General features: G+C 40.7%; 1 protein-coding gene across 2 annotated transcripts in view; it reads left to right on the forward strand.

Annotated features, from left to right (window-relative positions):
• PTPN4 (protein tyrosine phosphatase non-receptor type 4) overlaps positions 1-21,329 on the forward strand; it is a 245,977-nt gene that overhangs the window by 96,540 nt on the left and 128,108 nt on the right. For both annotated transcript variants that reach the window (XM_074967065.1, XM_074967064.1), the window contains exons 4-8: positions 11,079-11,121; positions 11,222-11,300; positions 17,563-17,607; positions 17,909-17,961; positions 20,293-20,413. In XM_074967065.1, coding sequence (XP_074823166.1) covers positions 11,079-11,121; positions 11,222-11,300; positions 17,563-17,607; positions 17,909-17,961; positions 20,293-20,413 — 341 coding nt within the window. The remainder of the gene's footprint in view (positions 1-11,078; positions 11,122-11,221; positions 11,301-17,562; positions 17,608-17,908; positions 17,962-20,292; positions 20,414-21,329) is intronic.

Raw genomic sequence — 21,329 nt, forward strand, 5'->3', positions numbered from 1 at the left:
GGTAGGAAGGAGAGCTGGCATTAATATACAAAATGAAACTGCAGATAGGGAAAAGTCTCAAAAAAGGTGGAAGATTGAGATGAATGATCAGGGTGGAATGCACAGAAGCGTAAGTTGATGAGGATAGGAAGAAAGGTTTCATACACACCTTTATTCAAAAGAGAGAAAATAATTGTCTTTAACAGATCTCGGTTGGGGCTTCTTGATCAGGGTTGGGCAAACTTTTTGGCCTGAGGGCCACATCAGGGCTCCAAAACTGTATGGAGGGCTGGGTGGGGAAGGCTGTGCCTCACTAAACCCTAACCCTATCTGCCCTCTCCCACTTCCCTTCCCCTGACTGTCCCCCGCCCCCCAGAACTCCCGACCTATCCAACCCCCCCTACTCCTCGTCCTCTGACCGCCCCCTCCTGGGACCCCACCGCCTATCCAACCCCCCTGTTCCCTGACTGCCCCGACCCCTATCCACACCCCCGCCCTGACAGGCCCCTGCGTCCCCACCCCGTATCCAACCCCCCCTCTAAAGCCCCTTTCAGAATGCGGCCCTGCGAACATAGGCGGAGGACTCAGGAGGAGCGGGGCAGCCGCGCAGCCGGAGAGAAGTGGCAGTTTCCCCTTCAAAGCATCACTTCTCTGCACCCGGCTGTGTGGCTGCCCGGTGCTCCTCCTGAGTCCTCCGCCCGCGCACCCGCACTGCCTGCCTGCTCCCCTGAGGCTGCAGGTGAGCCTCCCTTCCTACTCTCCTCTGCCCCCGCAGTGCAGCCCCCTCCCATGCTGGGGTCGTGGTGCGCTGAGGCTACGGGGGAGGGGGAAAAGCGGGGAAGGGGTCGGGAGCTCAAGGGCCAGGCTGGACAGTGGATGTGGCCCGCGGGCTGTAGTTTGCCCACCTCTGTTGTAGATGCTTCTGTAAAACAATTTAATAAATAATTAAATGCAGTATTTAACTTAGCTAGGCACAAACTAAAATTGCACAAACTGCTAAATTTGCCTCTTGTCAATGAACTTTTTATTCCCAGCCCATGAACTGTAACTGAACAGGTAGTTCAGCCCTTGCCACTGAGGCCTTATCTAATCAAGGATTTAGAGGCGTGATGTTAGCATGTTAGTGTGTGCTAACTCAGTGGTTCTCAACCAGGGGTCTGGGCCACCCTGGGGGGCTGCGAGCAGGTTTCAGGGGGTCCACCAAGCAGGGCCAGCATCAGACTCACTGGGGCCCAGGGCAGAAAGCTAAAACCCCATCACATGGGGCTGAAGTCTGGGGCCCCGAGCCCAGCCACCTAGGGCTGAAGCCAAAGCCTGAGCAGTGTAGCTTCGCAAGGCCCCCTGTGGCGTGGGGCCCTGGGCAGTTGCCCTGCTTTCTACCCCCTAATGCCAGCCCTGGCTTTTATATGCAGAAAACCAGTTATTGTGGCACAGGTGGGCCATGGAGTTTTTTATAGCATGTTGGCAGGGCCTCAGAAAGAGAAAGGTTGAGAACACCTGTGGTAACTAATAGTATTTAAAATGTATTATAGACAAAGCACTTGACCAGTTTTGGCACCTGTTGATGGCAGTTGTCTATGACTTATTTACAGTGGATTTTAGAAATGTGTTAGTTAGCATGTTTTAGGTAACAGCACATCATAATCCTAATATGAAAAAGTCTAGAATGTGTTTGGCACCCTTGGTTTAAAGATCACTTGCATTAATTTTTTTTCTTTTCTGGAAGCATTTTCTAAATATTAACAAGGCAGCCTATAAGGACAAGACAGATCCTTGTTCTTAACTGTCCTGTGGTGCTAATTTGAACTTGACAGAGTGTAAGTCTTCCTTCTAAAAGTGGTAAGGTGCCATATAGCCGTGGTTCTTAACCAGGAGTATACATACCCCTGGGGGTACGCAGAGGTCTTCCAGAGGGAACATCAACACATCTAGATATTAGCTTAGTTTAACAGACTACGTAAAAAGCACGAGTGAAGTCAATACAAACTAAAATTTCATAAAATGACTTGTTTATATTGCTCTATATACACTATACACTGAAATGTAAGTACGATATTTATATTCAAATTGATTTATAATTCTGTGGTAAAAATGAGAAAGTAAGCAATTTTTCAGTAATAGTACGCTGTGACACTTTTGTATTTTTATGTCTGATTTTGTAAGCAAGTAGTTTTTAAGTGAGGTGAAACTTGGGGGATGCAAGACAAATCAGACTCCCGAAAGGGGTACAGTAGTCTGGAAAGGTTGAGATAGCCATTGCTGTATAGAATGTTAAAAATAATAATTTTTCACTATAAACTGTTTTTAATAGTCTGGAACAAATAAACAGTGATACAGATTAAATGGGAGATTCACCCAGATTTAATCTTTAAAGAGAGGATATGTGTGAATACCTCCTGGTGACATATGTTTGTGTTCCTGCATTCTTTATTAAAATATACTTAAGTAATTTTTTGGATTTTTAAAAAATATATTAAGTAAGCAAGTGCACATTAAAGTAGCCATCTTATTCAAGCTTTTATAGAAAATACATTTTACAAAATGTGTGTTCTACATTTTATATAAACAATTATGAAGTGTTTTTTATATTTGATGAGTGTGGTCTGTATTTCTTGAAAAGTTTTTCATTTCATCCCATTAAGTATTTACTGGTTTTAAGACTAGACTTTACTGCTTGTAATATTACTATCCCCTGCTTATTTTCTGTTATGAGCATGTCAAGTTTGTGTCCAGACTTAGAGTCCATCCTTTTTTGTGACAAGATAGCGTTGTTGTTCTCAACATGAGCACAGGATGAACAATAGAAATCCGTGACCTAGAAAGCAATTCTTGAATGTTGCGCGTACAGTCAGTAATCTACCCCCTTTGCTTTCAGTGGACACTGAATGCTCTTTGTTCCTTAGGATAGAAAGAATTGGACTTCCATAGTTTCACAAAGAAAAACAACACTTTAAATAGGAGGAATAATGGCTTTTGTGCCCCCCCCCACCTTCTTTCATCTGTTCTACTGAATATCTATTGTGTGTGTAAGAGATTGAGGTCCCTCAATTACTACAATAATGTTCCTTGACTTGTTTTATTAGAGAGGACTACCTCTATGGTACTTTTCTCCCTGGAATGTGAGACTACAGAAGGAATCTAATACTTTCAATGATGTTTCCTGATTTTTCTAAACTTTCTTTTCCTCTTTCTCCTAGCCGTCTGTGGCTTAAACCAATAGAACTCAGTGTTTTTCCAAATAAAGCTGTTCAGCACATTTTAGATGTTTTTTAATTGGGGTTTTCGTCCATGATTATATCACTTGTAGGCTGTTCTGATAGGGATACTGTCAAGGTGGTAATCATATTTAACCTCTTCATTCCAGACTCTTTCCTCAAGGAATGAGGTTGATGGGGAGAAAAACATTGATATAATAGGGATAAATAAATGTGGGTTTGGGAAAGCTAGGAATTGTCTTTTGACTTAAATAAAAGAACAGTAACATTCAACACAATTCTTTCTTCAGACAAACTCACAAAATTGCAACAGCTGTGGCCATCTTATTTCCCATTTTCTCCTTCCTTCCTGACTCTTATATCCAAACTCCCTCTAGTGTTCTGCTGTTATGTGTGTAATGCTAATTGAATACAATGGTGTAGAAATGGGGGCAGATGTGATTAAGAAGCAGCCCTGCAGAGCTTAGAGGGAGCCTCAGAGTTATCTAGTGAGCATGTGATTAAAAGGTTAGTGTCTTTAATTCTGAAACCTTCTGGGCTTTGAGCAGATAATTACATGCCATAAAAGGGGCATGTCAGAACTAGAATGAAACAGACATCTTACCATTATGATTTACTGTATACATTTGTAGAGTATTCAGTTATAATTACTTTTAGCATTTATGTTGTTAGTTTACTTTTTGCATTCCCCCCCCTTTACCTGACTGGGAGTCCTGGGGCATGCTGCCAGCATGGAAACCAACCTCTCCTGCCCCCTGAAAAGCTACATCTCCTTTATCTGCAAAATCATTCAGGCTGAGGAGGCACACTGCTCAGCAAGATGAGCAAAAAAAAAAATGAGGAAGAATGCACTCAGATTGAGGAACAGCTAATTCCAGCAGCCATTTCCACCTTTTCGCTTGATGAGGTATCAGTGGCCACTACGTCTACCTGACTATTATAAGACTTTTCAAGAACTGCTGAGCTGAATGGTGGATACCCTTGAGATTCCAGTTGAAATTGTGCAAGAAAAATCACTCAGACTACTTGACATTTTGTATACGGTAACGCCTGGAAGATTGGCCATTAGATTTATTTGGTAGGAAGAACTACTCTTCCTCAGATTTACAAATGTGTAGTGCCAATAGTTAGGCCCTCTAAGGGTATGTCTACACTGCGAAATTAGGTCGAATTTATAGAAGTCGATTTTTTAGGAAGCGATTTTATACAGTCGATTGTGTGTGGCCCCACTAAGCACGTTAAGTCGGTGGAGTGCGTCCACAGTACCGTGGCTAGCATTGACTTTCAGAGTGTTGCACTGTGGGTAGCTATCCCACAGTTTTCGCAGTCTCTGCCGCCCATTGGAATTCTGGGCTAAGCTCCCAATGCCTAATGGGGCAAAAACATTGTCGCGGGTGGTTTTGGGTACATCTTGTCAGTCGCCTCTCCCTCCACGAAAGCAATGGCAGACAATCGTTTCGCACCTTTTTTACCTGCAGACGCCATACTGCTTTCAGCAGATGGTGCAGTAGGACTACTAACCATCGTCATCGAACCACTGTTTCCGCTGCAACTCAGCTCCCCTGCTCTTGTCTCGATAACGAATTTCTTCATGTTGGCTGTCATGGGCTCCCGCTTCCGCTGCAACTCTGCTCTCCTGCTCTCATGAATCCACCTCGCAGGTCCTCTCATCGTTCTCTTTAAATATCTATTCTCATGGCATCCGTTGTCAGCCACTGCTTCCGCTGCAACTCTGCTCTCCTGCAGACGCCTTACCACGGCAAGCATGGAGCCCACTCAGATCTCCGCGGCAGTTATGAGCATTGTAAACACCTCGCGCGTTATCCTGCAGTATGTTCGGAACCAGAACCTGCAAAATCAGGCAAGGAGGTGACGGCAGCGCGGTGACTAGAGTGATGAGGATATGGAACAGACGTCTCTCAAAGTACGGGCCCCAGCAATTTGGACATCCTGGTGGCAATGGGGCGGGCTCATGCCGTGGAACGCCGATTCTGGGCCCGGGAAACAAGCACAGACTGGTGGGACCACATACTGTTACAGGTCTGGGATGATTCCCAGTGGCTGCGAAACTTTCGCTTGCGTAAGGGTACTTTCATGAAACTTTGTGACTTGCTTTCCCCTGCCCTGAAGCACAGGAATACCAAGATGAGAGCAGCCCTCACAGTTCACAAGCAAGTGGCGATAACCCTGTGGAAGCTTGCAACGCCAGACAGCTACTGGTCAGTCGGGAATCAATTTGGAGTGGGAAATCTGCTGTGGGGGCTGCTGTGATCCAAATAGCCGACACAGTCATTGAGTTGCTGCTATCAAGGGTAGTGACTCTGGGAAATGTGTAGGTAATAGTGGGTGGCTTTGCTGCAATGGGATTCCCTAAACATGGTGGGGCGATAGACAGAATGCATATCCCTATCTTGGGACCGGACCACCTTGGCAGCCAGTACATAAACCGAAAGGGGTACTTTTCAATGATGCTGCAAGCACTAGTGGATCACAGGGGATGTTTCACTGACATCAACGTGGAATGGCCGGGAAAGGTACATGACACTCACATCTTCAGGAACTCTGGTCTGTTTGAACAGCTGCAAGAAGGGACTTACTTTCCAGACCAGAAAATAACCGTTGGGGATGTTGAAATGCCTAGAGTTATCCTTGGGGACCCAGTCTACCCCTTAATGCCATGGCTCACGAAGCCATACACAGGCAGCCTGGACAGTCGTTAGGAGCTGTTCAACTATAAGCTGAGCAAGGGCAGAATGGTGGTAGAATGTGCATTTGGACATTTAAAAGCGCACTGGCGCAGTTTACTGACTTGGTTAGACATCAGCGAAACCAATATTCCCATTGTTGTTACTGCTTCCTGTGTGCTCCACAATATCTGTGAGAGTAAGGGGGAGATGTTTATGGCGGGGTGGGAGGTTGAGGCAAATCGCCTGGCCGCTGATTACGCGTAGCCAGACACTAGGGCGGTTAGAAGAGCACAGCAGGGCGCACTGCGCATCGGAGAAGCTTTGAAAACCAGTTTCGTGACTGGCCAGGCTACGGTGTGACAGTTCTGTTTGTTTCTCCTTGATGAAGACCCGCCCCCTTGGTTCACTCTACTTCCCTGTAAGCCAACCAACCTCCCCCCTTTGATCACTGCTTGCAGAGGCAATAAAGTAATTGTTTCAAATTCATGCATTCTTTATTAATTCGTCACACAAATAGGGGGATAACTGCCAAGGTAGCCCAGAAGGGGTGGGGGAGGAGGGAAGCACTGGGTGGGGGTGGTGGAAGAGGGAAGGACAAGGCCACACTGCACTTCAAAATATATTGAATGCCAGCCTTCTGTTGCTTGGGCAGTCCTCTTGGGGGGAGTGGTTGGGTGCCCTGTGTTCTTGGGCATCTGGGTGAGGAGGCTATGGAACTTGGGGAGGAGGGCAGTTGGTTACACGGGCTGCAGCGGCCGTCTGTGCTCCTGCTGCCTTTCCTGCAGCTCAGTCATACACCGGAGCATATCAGTTTGATCCTCCAGTAGCCTCAGCATTGCGTCCTGCCTTGTCTCCTCTTGCTCCTGCTACCTCTCCTCTTGCACGTCCCTCCTGTCCTCGTGTTCTTGTCATCGTGCTTTCCTGGACTCTGACATTGCTTGCTCCACACATTCTGCTGAACTCTTTCAGTGCTGGAGGACTGTATGAGCTCAGAGAACATTTCATCGCGAGTGCGTTTTTTTCGCCGCCTTATCTGCGCTAGCCTCTGGGACGAGGTGATATGGGGAGTGTTAAAACATTTGCAGCTGTGGGAGGAAAAAAAGAGAGAGTAGTATTTAAAAAGACACATTTTAGAGAACAATGGGTAGACTCTTTCACAGTGAACCAACCTGTTAACGTTACATAGCACATGTGCTTTCGGTACAAGGTCGTGCCCCTCCAATTCTCTGGGATGATCACTTTACCCCTCCTGCCCCCATGTGGCTAATAGTGGAGATGATTTCTTTTCAGCCACAGGCAAACAGCCCAGCAGGAACGGCCGCCTCTGAATGTCCCCGTAATAAAATTCCCCTATTTCAACCAGGTGACCATGAATGATATCACTCTCCTGAGGATAACGCAGAGAGATAAAGAACGGATGTTGCTTGAATGCCAGCAAACACCGGGACCATACACTGCCATGCTTTGTTATGCAATGATTCCAGACTACGTGCTATTGGCCTGGCATGGTAAAGTGTCCGTCCATGGAGGACGGAATAAGGCTGCCCTCTCCAGAAACCTTTTGCAGAGGCTTTGGGAGTACCTCCAAGAGAGCTTCACTGAGATGTTCCTGGAGGATTTCCACTCCATCCCCAGACATGTTAACAGACTTTTCCAGTAGCGATGTTGATTTCAGCGCTAATCCCCTCGTCGGGGAGGAGTACAGCAATCGATTTTAAGAGCCCTTTAAGTCAACAAAAATGGCTTCGTAGTGTGGACAGGTGCAGGGTTAAATCGATCTAACGCTGCTAAATTCAACCTAAACTTGTAGTGTAGACCAGGGCTTAGTGAAATATGACATCTTAAATTGGGACAAAATATCTTTTTATTGAAAAATTTCCCCCAGACAGCGGAGAAAACTACCAAAGAGGTCCAGACAGCTCTTGAGGATTCCTTTAACATCAAGACAAAGGAAGCTGTGCTCTTCCTGAAAGATTCATATGGTGGTATTTAGTCTTTGGGGTTTAATACATCAGTCCCTGGAAGGAAACAACCCAGACTGCTGAGTTATTCTAGAGAGGGGCCCTCTGCTTACTACTATAGCCAACAACGATCTTCTGAACCACCTAGAAAAAGTAGAGATTTCAATGGAGGAAAGCCTCTGCATAGTCATGCTGTGTCCATCTTCAAGTAGCAAATCTGACATATTGGTCAAGAGCCACTTGGAGCATTTAGAGGATCTATTTACTTTCTTTCCCTTTCCCTTCCCTTCCCTTTTGGCAGTTGCCTTTTTTTATTTTCCAGAAACTTGGAATCACATCACCTCAGGATCTTAGAAATCATCAGAATGTGGGTGTTGCATTCAATTTCAGAACCTTCCTAACACCCAACCCTCTTCAGGGACCACTCATGAGAGATTATTAAAAATGAGCTTACATCTAAATCTTGGAGCAATAGAAGTGCCTCTAGAGTTCAGAGAGAAGGGGTTTTACTCACATTTTCTAATCCTAAAGAAGGGGTATGCCGCACAGTTCTGGATTTGAGCTGTCTCAACACCTTAAACTGCCACTTCAGATTCAAATCCCTAACCTCTCTAATCCCATCTTTAGATCCCCAAAACTGGTTCATGCTGTTAGCCTACAGGACACATGCTTTCACACACCAGTCTACACTGCACACAGAAAATACCTGCAATTCAAAGTGGGAAATTACCATAATTAGTGCAGAGTCCTGCCCTTTGGTCTTTCAGCAGCACCAGAAGTAATTACCAAGTGCTTGGCATTCATGATGGCTCACCTGAGAAAGCAAAGGGTACTGGTAGACCCGCACCACAATGATTTCCTCATTTGAGGGAGTCAATGCAACAAATGAGTGACTCCATTTCATATGATCCTACAACTTTACACTATGCTGGGTCTCAGAAGCAACAGAGAAAAGTCAACTTTAGTGCTAACCCAAAGGATAGAGTTCGTAGGGGTAGTGTTAGATTCCACAACAGCAAGAGCTTATCTGCCATAAAACAGATTCAGTAACATTGTAGACCTCATCAACCAGCCGCAGGGTCACCCTTAAATGTCAGTAAGAGTTTGCCTCTGTTTTCTTGATCACATTGTTTCCTGTATTTACATCACATGGCATGCCAGACTATATCCACCTTACAAAAGTAGTTGAAAATGGCGTATCTACCAAACAGAGATCACATGAACATGGGGGTACTGATCCCCTGAGAAGTCCTCTAATAGTTAAACTGGTAGAAGGACTCTGCAGGTTTGCAAACGTGGATATTGTTTTCTCCACTTGTCACCAGGGCACTGCTAATAGATGCTTGTGTGCTCCGCTGAAGAGCTTACCTCCACTACCTTCAAACCCAAGTCCTATGGGCTCCTGAAGAGAATCACTTTCATATAATATACTACAGCTCTGAACTATTTGACTAGCTTGCACAGTATTTCTCTCTGTGCTGAGTGGACTGACAGATCAGGTGATGACAGACAACACAACGGTGTCAGCAGACAGGGAGGAGCACAATCCATCAACTGGAAGGGATAGGGATGTTCAGGCACTTATGGCTGCTCTACCTTACATTGCTTTCCATAAGGATAAGGTGACCCTTCGGACTAACCCTGCATTTTTACCAAAGATTGTTTCACGCTTCCATTTAACTCAGGTGATTCATCTGCCGTTTCCTTTCCCAAACTGAACCATGGGGAAGCCAAACTGCATACCTTTGATGTAGTTAAGGCTCTGTCATTTTGCTGGACATAACAAAACCTTTCAAAAGCTCCCCTAGGCTAATTATAGCATTTGCAGATAGAATGAAGGATCAGGCAGTATCTAGCCAAAGATAATTTAAATGGGTCTCTAATTGTATTAAATCATACTCTGAGTTAGCCAGATTAGATTTACTCATGCAGTTTGGATCCCACTCCATCAGCAGAGACAACCTGTTGATTCTCTGAGAAGCTATGAGGGGATCAGTTCACATTTTAGACAATATAATTCACTGGTAGAGGCATCAGTATCAGACACGCACTTTGGCAGAGCAGTACTCCAGTCGTTATTGAAATAGACTGCAAGCACCAATCCTCCTTCCTACAAGGTCACTGCTTGTGAGTCACCAGAAGTGGAATACATTTGAACAATCACTTGAAGAAAGAACAGGTACTTTACCCTCCAGTAAATGGGATTATTTGAGTTGTGTTGTCCATGTATATTCTATGATCTGCCGTTCCTCCCTGCTACCATGGAGTCCTGTAACACCTGGATTCTGTCTTGAGAAAGAAACTGAGAGACAGTTGGGCCCACTCTGCTGTTTATGCTCCCTGCACGTAGGGTGCAGATGCAACCTCAATGGATTTTGCTGATAAAAAGAATCTGATCTCATGTGCATGGTATGCATGCACTCCAGAAATGAAATACATATGGACACACACCTGGAAAAACCAATATTAATTTATAGTAGGGCAAGTACTTGTTTTCTCATTTAGATCTTAGTAGGGTACTATTGCACAGCTTACTTTTGAATGAAGTAAAGTTTTTTAGGGTACCCTAGTTCCTTGCAGCAAGAGAAATGGAGCCTAGCTGTTTGTGTTCAGTTGCCAGTGTCTCAAAGTATTTCATCAAGCAATCTTCCCATTAAACTTGGGTTCTGAAACTATTAGTTCACAGCCATTGGAAGGATTTTTATGTATTTTAGATCATTTTACATGTAGTATTTTACAAATGTTAACTAATTGTCACAGCACCCCTGCGAAGTAGGTATTTTCCAGATGGTGGAAAGAAGCCAGAAAGGTTGAGTAATTCAGAGTCAGAATTAGAATGTTGTGGTCTCTTGTTGTCAGTCCAGTAGTGTTCTCACACTATTACATTCTAATCCTTATAACCAGGTGCTCAGCTAAGTAGCTAGCCCAGCTGCAGGCAACCGCCTGTGAAGGTAGCTGGGAGTAGCCTTAGCTCCATAAGGTATATAGAAACAGATGCCAGAGGGAGTAATTGGGTATGTTTGTTTTAACCTGTGATCTTTCAGAAAATTACTCACTGGGCTTTGCATGCCAAAAGGCCAGTTCTGCAAAAGAAGCTCAGATATTAAGTAAGAAGAAAATAAATGTTTAACGTGATCATGTCAGACTAACTTATGAAATAAGTGTTGTTTTCTTTTAAAAAAAAAAAATATATATATATATATATATATATATAGTTTATCTCTTTTTTTCTTCAGAGGTGGCTGGATCCAAACAAACCAATCAGGAAACAATTAAAAAGTGAGCAAATATATTTATTTGGTCTGTTTCAAATATAATTTTTATTGAATAAGGATTTTAAAGTAACCTGATTAATTAGAAATGCTTTTGTTAATTCTAGGAGGATCTCCTTACAGTTTGAACTTTAGAGTCAAATTTTTTGTAAGTGACCCTAACAAGCTCCAGGAAGAATATACAAGGTAGGTTTAGGTAGTTTACCATTGCAGAATTCTTCTAGGAAATTTAGAAGTTGAACTAAGTATTGACAAAAAGCATAATTAGTGTTCTGAAAGTGTTACTTATTGGAATTGTCTCTCTTAAAAACCTGCTTTATTCATGTTTTTTTGTAATGTGTTTAGGATTTTCCATAGCTGATAACTAAAATTAACATGCTGTAAGCACAAAAACTGCACAAAAACCTTTAAAATGAAGCCTTTGAATACATAGTGCAGAAATATAGTGTACATATGAAATAATCTCACAGAAAACATTGTTCAAATAGAAATAGGAAAAGAAAAGTAAGGAAGGGAAGAGAAGAAAAAAGGAAACTTTCTTTCTCCTACTCATCAGTGGGTACAAATTTAATTTTAACCCATATTTGTCTCCTGTTTGAAAACATCATAATTTCTCTGAAATTATGCTAACTCATCATTCATTTTGTGTATTAATTCCTTGCTAATTTTTTTCACCCATGTATATCAATCAGTCTTCAACTTCACTTTTATTAGTATAATATAGAAACTTATGGTGATATAGCGGCAAACTTAGCTAGTGCAAATACAGTAATTGCTGTGTGCCTATTGTGTAATAATGTGCCTAACACTCAGATTTTTACAGGTATTTAGGCATTTTTGCAAGCAGTGTTGCAGTATCTAACTGATTTAGGAGCTTAAATCTCATTTTCAAAAGGGATTTAGGCAACTGTAAAAAACTTTTTGAAAATGAGGATTAAGCTATTAAATCAGTCAGGTTTTGCAGTGCTGAGTACAGCAATGCCTGAATATTTCTACTAATCTGGGCCTAAATTGTTTAAAGTGAATGCTCAATTGGTACCAGATTAAAAAGTGGTGAACATCCTGTATTCTCAAGAGGTGTGTGCAAAATTTTCAAACCAAGGTGTGTAAATGTAGATGCCTCCTCCATTTTTAGGCACCTAAGTATAAGCAGTCTGATTTTTTTCAAATTGCTGAGCATCTACGACAGAAGGTGACTTCAGTGGGATTTGTAGATGCTTGGTCCCTCTAAAAAACCAGGAAGGCCATTTTTTATTTAGGTTCCCAAAGAGCCTAAATTTTCCCATCTCTGTTGTTAGAACAGGCAATTTTTTAAATTTTCAAAACTTAGATGAAATATATGATGAGATATTTTATGACATATTTGCAGAAATTGATGGCCATTTTCTTACCAGCATTGACTGTTGCTAATCAATAATTCTGTAGATGCTATCTTTCGAATCTTTCTGGCTGTGTGTAACTTGGCACATAAGGCAGATGAAAATGTCCTAAAATTGCTGTTAATATTCATGGGACCAACAGACATGAGCAGCAAAGGGGCATATTTTTGGCTACCTGTTGATCCCCTGTCCATTTAAATAAACTCTTGCTAGCAAACAGTCTATTTTTAACATTTATTAAAATTGCTAGCTAAAAGGTTTTTAATTTAACATAACTCCATCTTCATTGTTCTCACTATTTAAGAAGTGAATGCATTGTGCAAGCTATTTTAGACCTACATTGCTAAAGTTGCTTTAATTTCTACTGATTTCCCATTTTGTTCAACAACGTAGAAGAGATTTACGTGGCATAAGTGATACCTAGTTAGCTAACAACTAATTAACTTCACTGTACTTACAACACACTGAACACAGAATGAACTCTGTTTAAGAAAGCTTCCTCATGATGTCCTGTAAGTACAACAGAACATCGCCACAGTAAGTGAACCTAAGCTATGTCGACTCCGGCTACATATTCACGTAGCTGGAGTAACGTAATTTAGTTCAACTTACCGCGGTAGTGTAGACAAGGCCTTAAATTCACACCTGTGAAATATTCCCCCAAAATTTTGTTTTGCATCATTTTAACATTTATATAAATTGAAGCACAAAACATAGGAAACAGGAAGTTAAATTTACTTGTTAAAAAGCAAAATAAACTTATTAATAAAATTAAATTAAATTAAAAAATAAGCTTGTTTTCCATATAGTCCCCTCTTTTCTCTACGCCTTGGTGTTTTAAGATGGAGATGAGGCTTTATATTAAAAACAATTTTTTGTCTATCATATTAAGAGTGGCTAAAGAATTACAGGTGGTATGGCCTTCAGTCTGTAGTCTTCTATCAGTTTTAATACCTTCAGGATGACATGTAAAACTGTACTTACTATTAAGTGTGATCAGCTGAAGATCCTATAGTACTTTTTGTGGGCATTAGGGGTGTGTTAGGCCCAATGTCCTTGATAAGTGCCAATTTGCAAAATTCCATTCTGGTCACTTTACATGCACCCTCTTTCTACTCCTGGGTACAAAATGTGGTGTTTCTTCCCCTAAATAGCTGCCACATTGCACCCCAGAGGTAACTGCATTTCACTTATGGATGGGTTGGTTCCTCGGTCTGTGCATCACATCTGTAAAAATGCTTGTGGGGTTCTTCACTATTGTTAATCTACTTTAAAAGTCCATGTCAGGAACCCTTACATAACTATTTTGAGGCAGTTGTTGTTCACATACCAATTTGTAATAAAATGAAAGAATAGGTAAAAATCCTCTTAATTTTTAATGCAATAAATTAATTCTAAATGTTTAATATTTACTGTCATGATAGAATTCAATCTGTTAAATATTTAGTACATACAGTGCTTCTGATAATATAAACAGCTACATAAACAATTATTTACTAGTAATTTACTGTCCCAAGGCCTGAGTTGTATGAATGCTTGTGTTGCAACTGTCAAAGCAGAAGTGCAAGAAGAAAAATACATGATGGGATCATTACCGGGGCCTGGGATGTCCCAAAGCAGTGTTATGTACAAGAAAGCAAGAGTGATATTTAAGTTTTATGCTTGTGTGGGTGTAACGAAGCGGCCTCTGGCGGGACACAACTGAGAGTATCAATGCAGGACAGATTGCTTAGAGCAGGGCAGTCACAGCCCAAGGCTGGGTGTCCTTTATTATTAAGGCAAACCAAACCAGCCAAACAGAGAGGACTTCGGTTTTACCACACTGGCTAACCAGAAGTTTTATATAAGCAATTCCCTCAGATACTCCAGTTCCCTCGTATCACCACCGGCACCACTCCTTATGGGGATTAATGGTTATGAAAACCAATACCCCAGTAAAAGAAAAAAGGTTCTCCTGATCCCAAAGGACCAAGCCCCAGACTCAGGTCACTATACAAGTCCGATCTTACCCACAAATCACGCTGTTGCCAATCCATTAGAATCTAAAGGTTTATTCATAAAAAGAAAGAAATAGATGAGCTAAAATTAGTTAAATGGAATCAATTACATATAGTAATGGCAAAGTTCTTGGTTCAGGCTTGTAGCAGTGATGGAATAAACTGCAGGTTCAAATCAAGTCTCTGGAGTACATCCACAGCTTGGATGGGTCATTTAGTCCTTTGTTCAGAGTTTCAGTTTGTAGCAAAGTTCCTCCAGGGATAAGAAGCAGGACTGAAGACAAAATGGAGGAGTTTTCAGGGCCTTTTATATCCTCTGCCATTTGGAAGGACCCCTTTGTTCTTACTGTGGAAAGTCACAGCAGCAAGGTAGAGTTTGGAGTCACATGGCCAAGTCACATGTCCATGCATGACTCAGTTCTTTACAGGTAGAGCAGCCATTGCTCACATGCTGCCTTGAACGTTCCCAGGAAAACTCCTCATATGTGGATTGGAGTCTCCAAGTTCCATTGTCAATTAAGTGTTTCTTGATTGGACACTTAATCTGAAGAGTCCCTTCTCAATAAGATTCTAAAAAAATATGGTGGAGAGGGATAGCTCAGTGGTTTGAGCATTGGCCTGCTAAACCCAGGGTTGTGAGTTCAGTCCTTGAGGGGGGCCATTTAGGGATCTAGGGCAAAAATTGGGGATTGGTCCTGCTTTGAGTGGGGGGGGTGGACTAGATGACCTCTTGAGGTCCCTTCCAGCCCTGATATTCTATGATTCTAAGATGATCAAATACATCACTGGTGCTACTTAGAATCAGAGCTCTGAGAAAGAGTCCAGCGGAGGGCAGCGGAAAGGGTCCAGTGGAGGGCAACAAAAATGATGAGGGGACTGGAACACATGACTTATGAGGAGAGGTTGAGGGAACTGGGGATGTTTAGTCTTCAGAAGAGAAGAATGAAGGGGGATTTGATAGCTGCTTTCAACTACCTGAAAGGGGGTTCCAAAGAGGATGGCTCTAGACTGTTCTCAGTGGTAGCAGATGACAGAACAAGGAGTAATGGTCTCAAGTTGCAGTGGGGGAGATTTAGGTTGGATATTAGGAAAAAGTTTTTCACTAGGAGGGTGGTGAAACACTGGAATGCGTTACCTAGGGAGGTGGTGGAATCTCCTTCCTCAGAAGTTTTTAAGGTCAGGCTTGACAAAGCCCTGGCTGGGATGATTTAATTGGGGATCGGTCCTGCTTTGAGCAGGGGGTTGGACTAGATGACCTCCTGAGGTCCCTTCCAACCTTGATATTCTATGATTCTATGATTCACACTGAGATGCAAGTACCTTTTGATAGACACCTTACTTGACCTCCTTTGTACAAGATTTGGTGCAACTATAGGACCTTGGTTGCAACAATGATCTATACGGTCACAGTTCCTGTCAATAATGTCATAGTGGGGCATTTGTTAATAGAGGCATCAAAACAAAAAATACAAATGCCAATATTGTGACTCAATGTGAGTTATTGTTTCCAGTAGAAATAATGGCTTGTGATAAAACAGAAGAATGCAGTCTCATTAGAAATCATAAGGGAATTTGCAAGAAGTGCGAGATTCACCTGTTGCCACTATACCCCTTATTATGGGGGTCGTTCTCATTTGTATTGTGCGCTTTGTCACCTTTCTAATTTAGATATTAATGTTCACTTCCTTAAAATCCTCTAAACCTTAATGAAGGGTTGGAGGAAACTTAGTGTATATAAAACCTTCGGGTGATATATTATGGGGACATGTTCAGATTTATTTCATCCTGCACAAAGTCTCTTTCCTTTTTCAACGAGGCTACATTTTCAAATGTGACTTCATTTTGGGTGTCTTCATTTTTGAGTGCCCAACTTAAGACAACTTAGAGGGTCCTGGTTTTCAGTAGCTGAGTTTTTCAGCACTTTCTGGAAACCAGGGCCCTTTAAGTTATCCCAGTTTGGGCACCCAAAAATGGAGGTACCCAAAAATCAGTAGTTGCATTTGAAAATGTGAACTGTAGCTTATACTCGTAGTATATAATACGGACTCAAAGAAATACATTTAAATATAATAAAGGTTGCCTTAATTTTTGTCATAAAATAGCTGCAAGAAGTGAGTAATTTGCTGTCATCTGTTTTCTGTCACTAAATGTACTTGATTGAAAACAGTCCCCTTGTTATGAATTTTTCATGTGTTCATTGTGCTGCTTATTTCCCACCTTAAAACAGTGGGAGGAGCAGATCAGCTATTTTAAACAGGCTGTTCTCATTTAAAAGTCATTTAAAATAAAAGAAGAAAATACTGAAATATGCAGTTTATAGAATAAAAAATTATGGAAGGTAGGAACAATTTCAGAAAACCTTTAACATAATGGAATAAGATTTTGCACTCACAGTTTTTCTAGATTGAGGGAGGAAGACAAACCACTCAACCCTGATATTAAATTGAAACAATAAATTGGTGTCAGATATCCTCAGGTGCTAAATTAATTTCTGCTTCTGTATACCTGGAACAAAAATAAAACAGTGTTTATATATTTGTAATATGGGCTGAGTCAGGAAAAAATCTTCAGAATTGGGTGCCTAAAAGTAAACTCCTAAATGCGTCCAATCTTATAAATGCTTTAGTACTTCTGAACAGCAGGCAACTTTTAGTGAGGTGCATGAACACAGTTTTGTGTGGCTTCATTTATGGCACCAAAGTTTGATAGTTTTGTTTTCTCTATTTTGTTTTTCACAAGGTAGCCATTTCCTCTTTTCTCCATTGTTTCTATCTTTAGGTGAAATTTGAATATTAATTGTGATGTCTTCATGAACTGTATCGTAAAATTGGATGTTCTACAGAAGTAGATAATTTTAAATTTATGGATATATACATGACTTTAATTGCGATCTCATATTAATAGCTACCTCTCAGAGCTTAAGAAATAATGATATCTGGTGAAATGATTCTAACACAATAGACTCAAAAGTGATATCAAATATTTCAGCTTTCTGTTAAATTTAGGAAGACATTTCTGTCTAAAAATACAAACAAATTTCATCAACCCATTGTAGTATTTTTGTTTTTTAAGGTACCAGTATTTTCTGCAAATCAAACAAGACATTCTTACTGGAAGGTAAGCCTCTTCTATTATGCTGACCAATATGTACAATATTATGACCAATTTGCTGAGATTGATACATTATTTAATTTTTAGCAATTAATAATTTTACATAAAGGTTATGAGCTATATAATGTTTGCTGAAGAATGATGAAATAGAGTTTCTTTTAGAGTACTGGCAAATGGAAATACTTATAATAAAAATGTCTCTGAAAAACTTATGCTTTACTGTTCATATCTGTGTGTGGTAAATAAATTAATTAAATGTTCATAATTTACATCAGGTGTACAGTTTTGTTTTGTTTTTTAATTATAGATTGCCCTGTCCTTATAATACTGCTGCTCTTTTGGCTTCCTACGCTGTTCAGTGTAAGTATAATTACTAACTAGGTATGAATACATAGGTTATTTCAATTATGCCTTCTATTTTTCTGGCTTTTCAGTGATCAGCTAAGTTACCATAAGTTAATGAATAGTAATCAGCATACACAAATGGATTTGTGTGATGAGCTATACCTAAATCTGTACAAAAATAGTGGTATTTTTTTCCGTCAGTGAGGAAAGGTACACCTTTTTTTCATGGATTTCATGGTATTTTCATTTGAAGTGGTCATGAAAGTGTATTACTAGTAAGCTCCCAACTTTCCATTTCCTCTTTATACTAATGTCTAAAGATAAAGTAATGCTTTTTGTAAATCTCTGCATGCTCTAAAATGTAATATGTTACTTCCTCAGTAATGAGACTGAAGCTGTTTGTAGATTTAGATATTTCTTACTGTTAACATCCAAAAGTGTGTGGATAGTGAAGTTTTTTGTCCTTTCTTTTTTTCTCTTCCTTTTATAAAACCTGGGCAATTACATGGAAAACTAACATGATGCGTAGTTACACATTTTAAAATCAGGAAATGACAAAAATCAAGATGTTAAAATTACCTTAATTCTGACCCTTGTGCGTTTCTGCTATTTTAGATACTTACGTGGTATTTTTTACTATACTCCTTGCCAGAAAAACGTTCCATTAAAGTGTTTGTGAAAAGTACATAGCTAAGTCTATTTTATGACATATACTATATATAAAGTATATAGCTTAGATTAGTAATGAAACTTGCAGGAATATTTGGCCCAATTATGTTTCCAGCCAAGTTAGCTTTGTATTTAAATGCCTTCTCATATGAGTTGCTCTTAAAAAAAAAAAAAAAGTCTGGGCTTCTGGTTGAAATAAAATATATAGTACAAGAATGCTGCAAAATTATTAAAATACATACCTTAGAAAAGATCTTACCATATAAATCATGATAATGAAATAAGTCAAGTGAAAAGAATTTTTTTTAAAATAGAAAATGTGTATGTATATTCAGGGGTGTAAAAACATTGTTTACTGAGCTTCAGAAATTATCATGTAAGGGCTAAATTCCCTATAAGCTGTGCGGTTGGGCGGCCGCCCAGCAGGCTATCAAGTGCTGAGCCATTCAGGTGTCCCTTCCCCCGCTCCTGTGTGCTGCTCCTGCCCTCTGCCTTGGAGCTGCTCCAGGGAGCTTCCTGCTTGCTGTGTAGTGCGGGGGTGGGGCAGGGGAGACGGGTGCTGATGTCAGGGTGTCGCCTTCCCCCTGCCCTCCCACCCAGTACACCATCTCCACAGAGTTGGGGGTGGAGGGACACAACAGGGCTCAGGACAGGGGGGATGAGGGAGCTTGCTGACAGCTGTTGCTGTATCTGAACTTGGTGGTCTACTTAAAAGGGCAGCATACTTAAAGTGGGGTCATCTGGGGCACTCCTAGGAACAAGGGGACATCAGATTTCGCGGGGAAGGGTTTATGTCACGGTCTGTGACGCATTTTTCTTTTTTCACGGCTGTGAAATTGGTAGGGCCCTAGCTATAAGGAAATAGAACTGGGACAGTCTTTAACTAAATGTGCTGCTTCACCAAAACAATAAATCAGTTGCAAGATCTGAAGTTGATTTTTAAACTGGTTTTCAGTACTGTCCAATTATAGTCATGCGCTCAAAGCCTAACTTTTTAGCAATCCTACCCATTTTGTTTGTTAAAATTGGTCATACATTTTAGATTTAACAGTGCAGGAGCTGTGATCTTAATTAATGTGGCAAAATTATAAAACATGGTTTGAAAAATTATGATAGATTTCTATAATTCTAATCTTCAGTTGTTTGAATAAACTGAGAAATGAGCTGACACAAAAATAAGCAATTTTTTTGGTTTTGGAAATACCTTGGCAAGAATGCATTAGGTTAATTTTTCAAGTTTTCTAGAGGATAAAATTATAACAGGTTTTAGAAAGACTGAAAATGTGAGTCCTCATAATGAAATGAAAACATGGACACACACAAACAGTGTTTGATTCCAGAAATACCCTGGAGCAACAAAATTCTGTTTGTTTAGGGTTAATCATTATATAGGTGGAAAGTAAGTTAAGTAAATTATAACACGAACATTTCATAAACCATTTTGCCAAGCCAGCACCTTTTTGTTGTTCAAGTCCTTTTTTAAAACTTCTTCTGTGATACCGACTGAGCTTATAACTCATGTTAAAGAAACAAGGTGAATTCAAACGTCTGTTGTCTTTGTCTGTTCTAGATCATAAGGTGTTTGGGGCCAGGACTGTGTTAAACTTTGGGTGTTGTACAATGCTGAATATATTGTTTGCACTAAACAAGTAATAATCTTTCCCTTCAATCTCTTAGCCGAATTGGGAGACTACAACCATTCAGAAAACTTGCCAGGCTACCTCTCAGACTACTCTTTCATCCCTAGCCAGCCTCAAGACTTTGAAAAAGAAATAGCAAAATTACATCATCAGCATATGTAAGAATCTACAGAAAAAATTATTCTTATTTTGTCATATCACTGTCTACAGGTGCTGTGCCTTTGTAGAAATATTGCCTGAATAAACTTAACAGGTGAATTTTTACAATGCAGTATTTTTGCATGTCTTTATATGAAGTATTCCACAGTTTGGAGGAGAGGGAAGATTCAGAATGAGTATACTAATCTTTAAATTACTTTGAAGAAAGGCTATATATGAGACTTTATTTCTGTAGTAGTGTGTGAATTTTTATAGGAAATTTTGGTTTCTTTAAGAAAAGTCTTCAGTCATTCATAATGATCTGCCTGCGTAAGGTTTCTGTGTACGTTGCCTTTACCAGCAGCAGGGAATTACTGTAGAAGAGTGTATGTGGTTAGAAGTATGTTAAAGAGGAGCTCTGTGAACTTCAAAAGCTCATACCTTCACCAACTGAAGTTGGTCCAATAACAGATATTATCTCAACTATCTTGTCTCGCTCATATTCTGGGACCGAGATGGCTACAATAACACTGCAAATAACTATGGAAGATATCAAATTTTGCCATTTAAAATGGAACCTTCACAACATAAAGAAGGAGGAAGCCAGACATCCACTTCCTGATCAGATTCAACAAACAAAACATAATTCCCAGAGGAGTCACCAGAAAAACGTCAGAAAAACTGAGGAACCATCTCCTGAACTTTACATAGTCCAGAAAGGACCACTTCAAACAAGAAATCATCACATGCTCCCACACACTGGAAGAAAAAAAATCAGGAAACCCCAAACAACAAACAAACAAAAATCTGATGACAGCCAACAACACAAAAAGTGGAACCAACTATAACAACTTCAGAACCGACGGCAGCACCCCTGGGAAAAACCAAGATACCATAACCCATCACATGGACACTAAATAACACCCCAACATTATC

Source organism: Natator depressus, chromosome 11 (assembly GCF_965152275.1).
Source record: "Natator depressus isolate rNatDep1 chromosome 11, rNatDep2.hap1, whole genome shotgun sequence".
In the NCBI taxonomy this organism is placed as follows: domain Eukaryota; kingdom Metazoa; phylum Chordata; order Testudines; family Cheloniidae; genus Natator; species Natator depressus.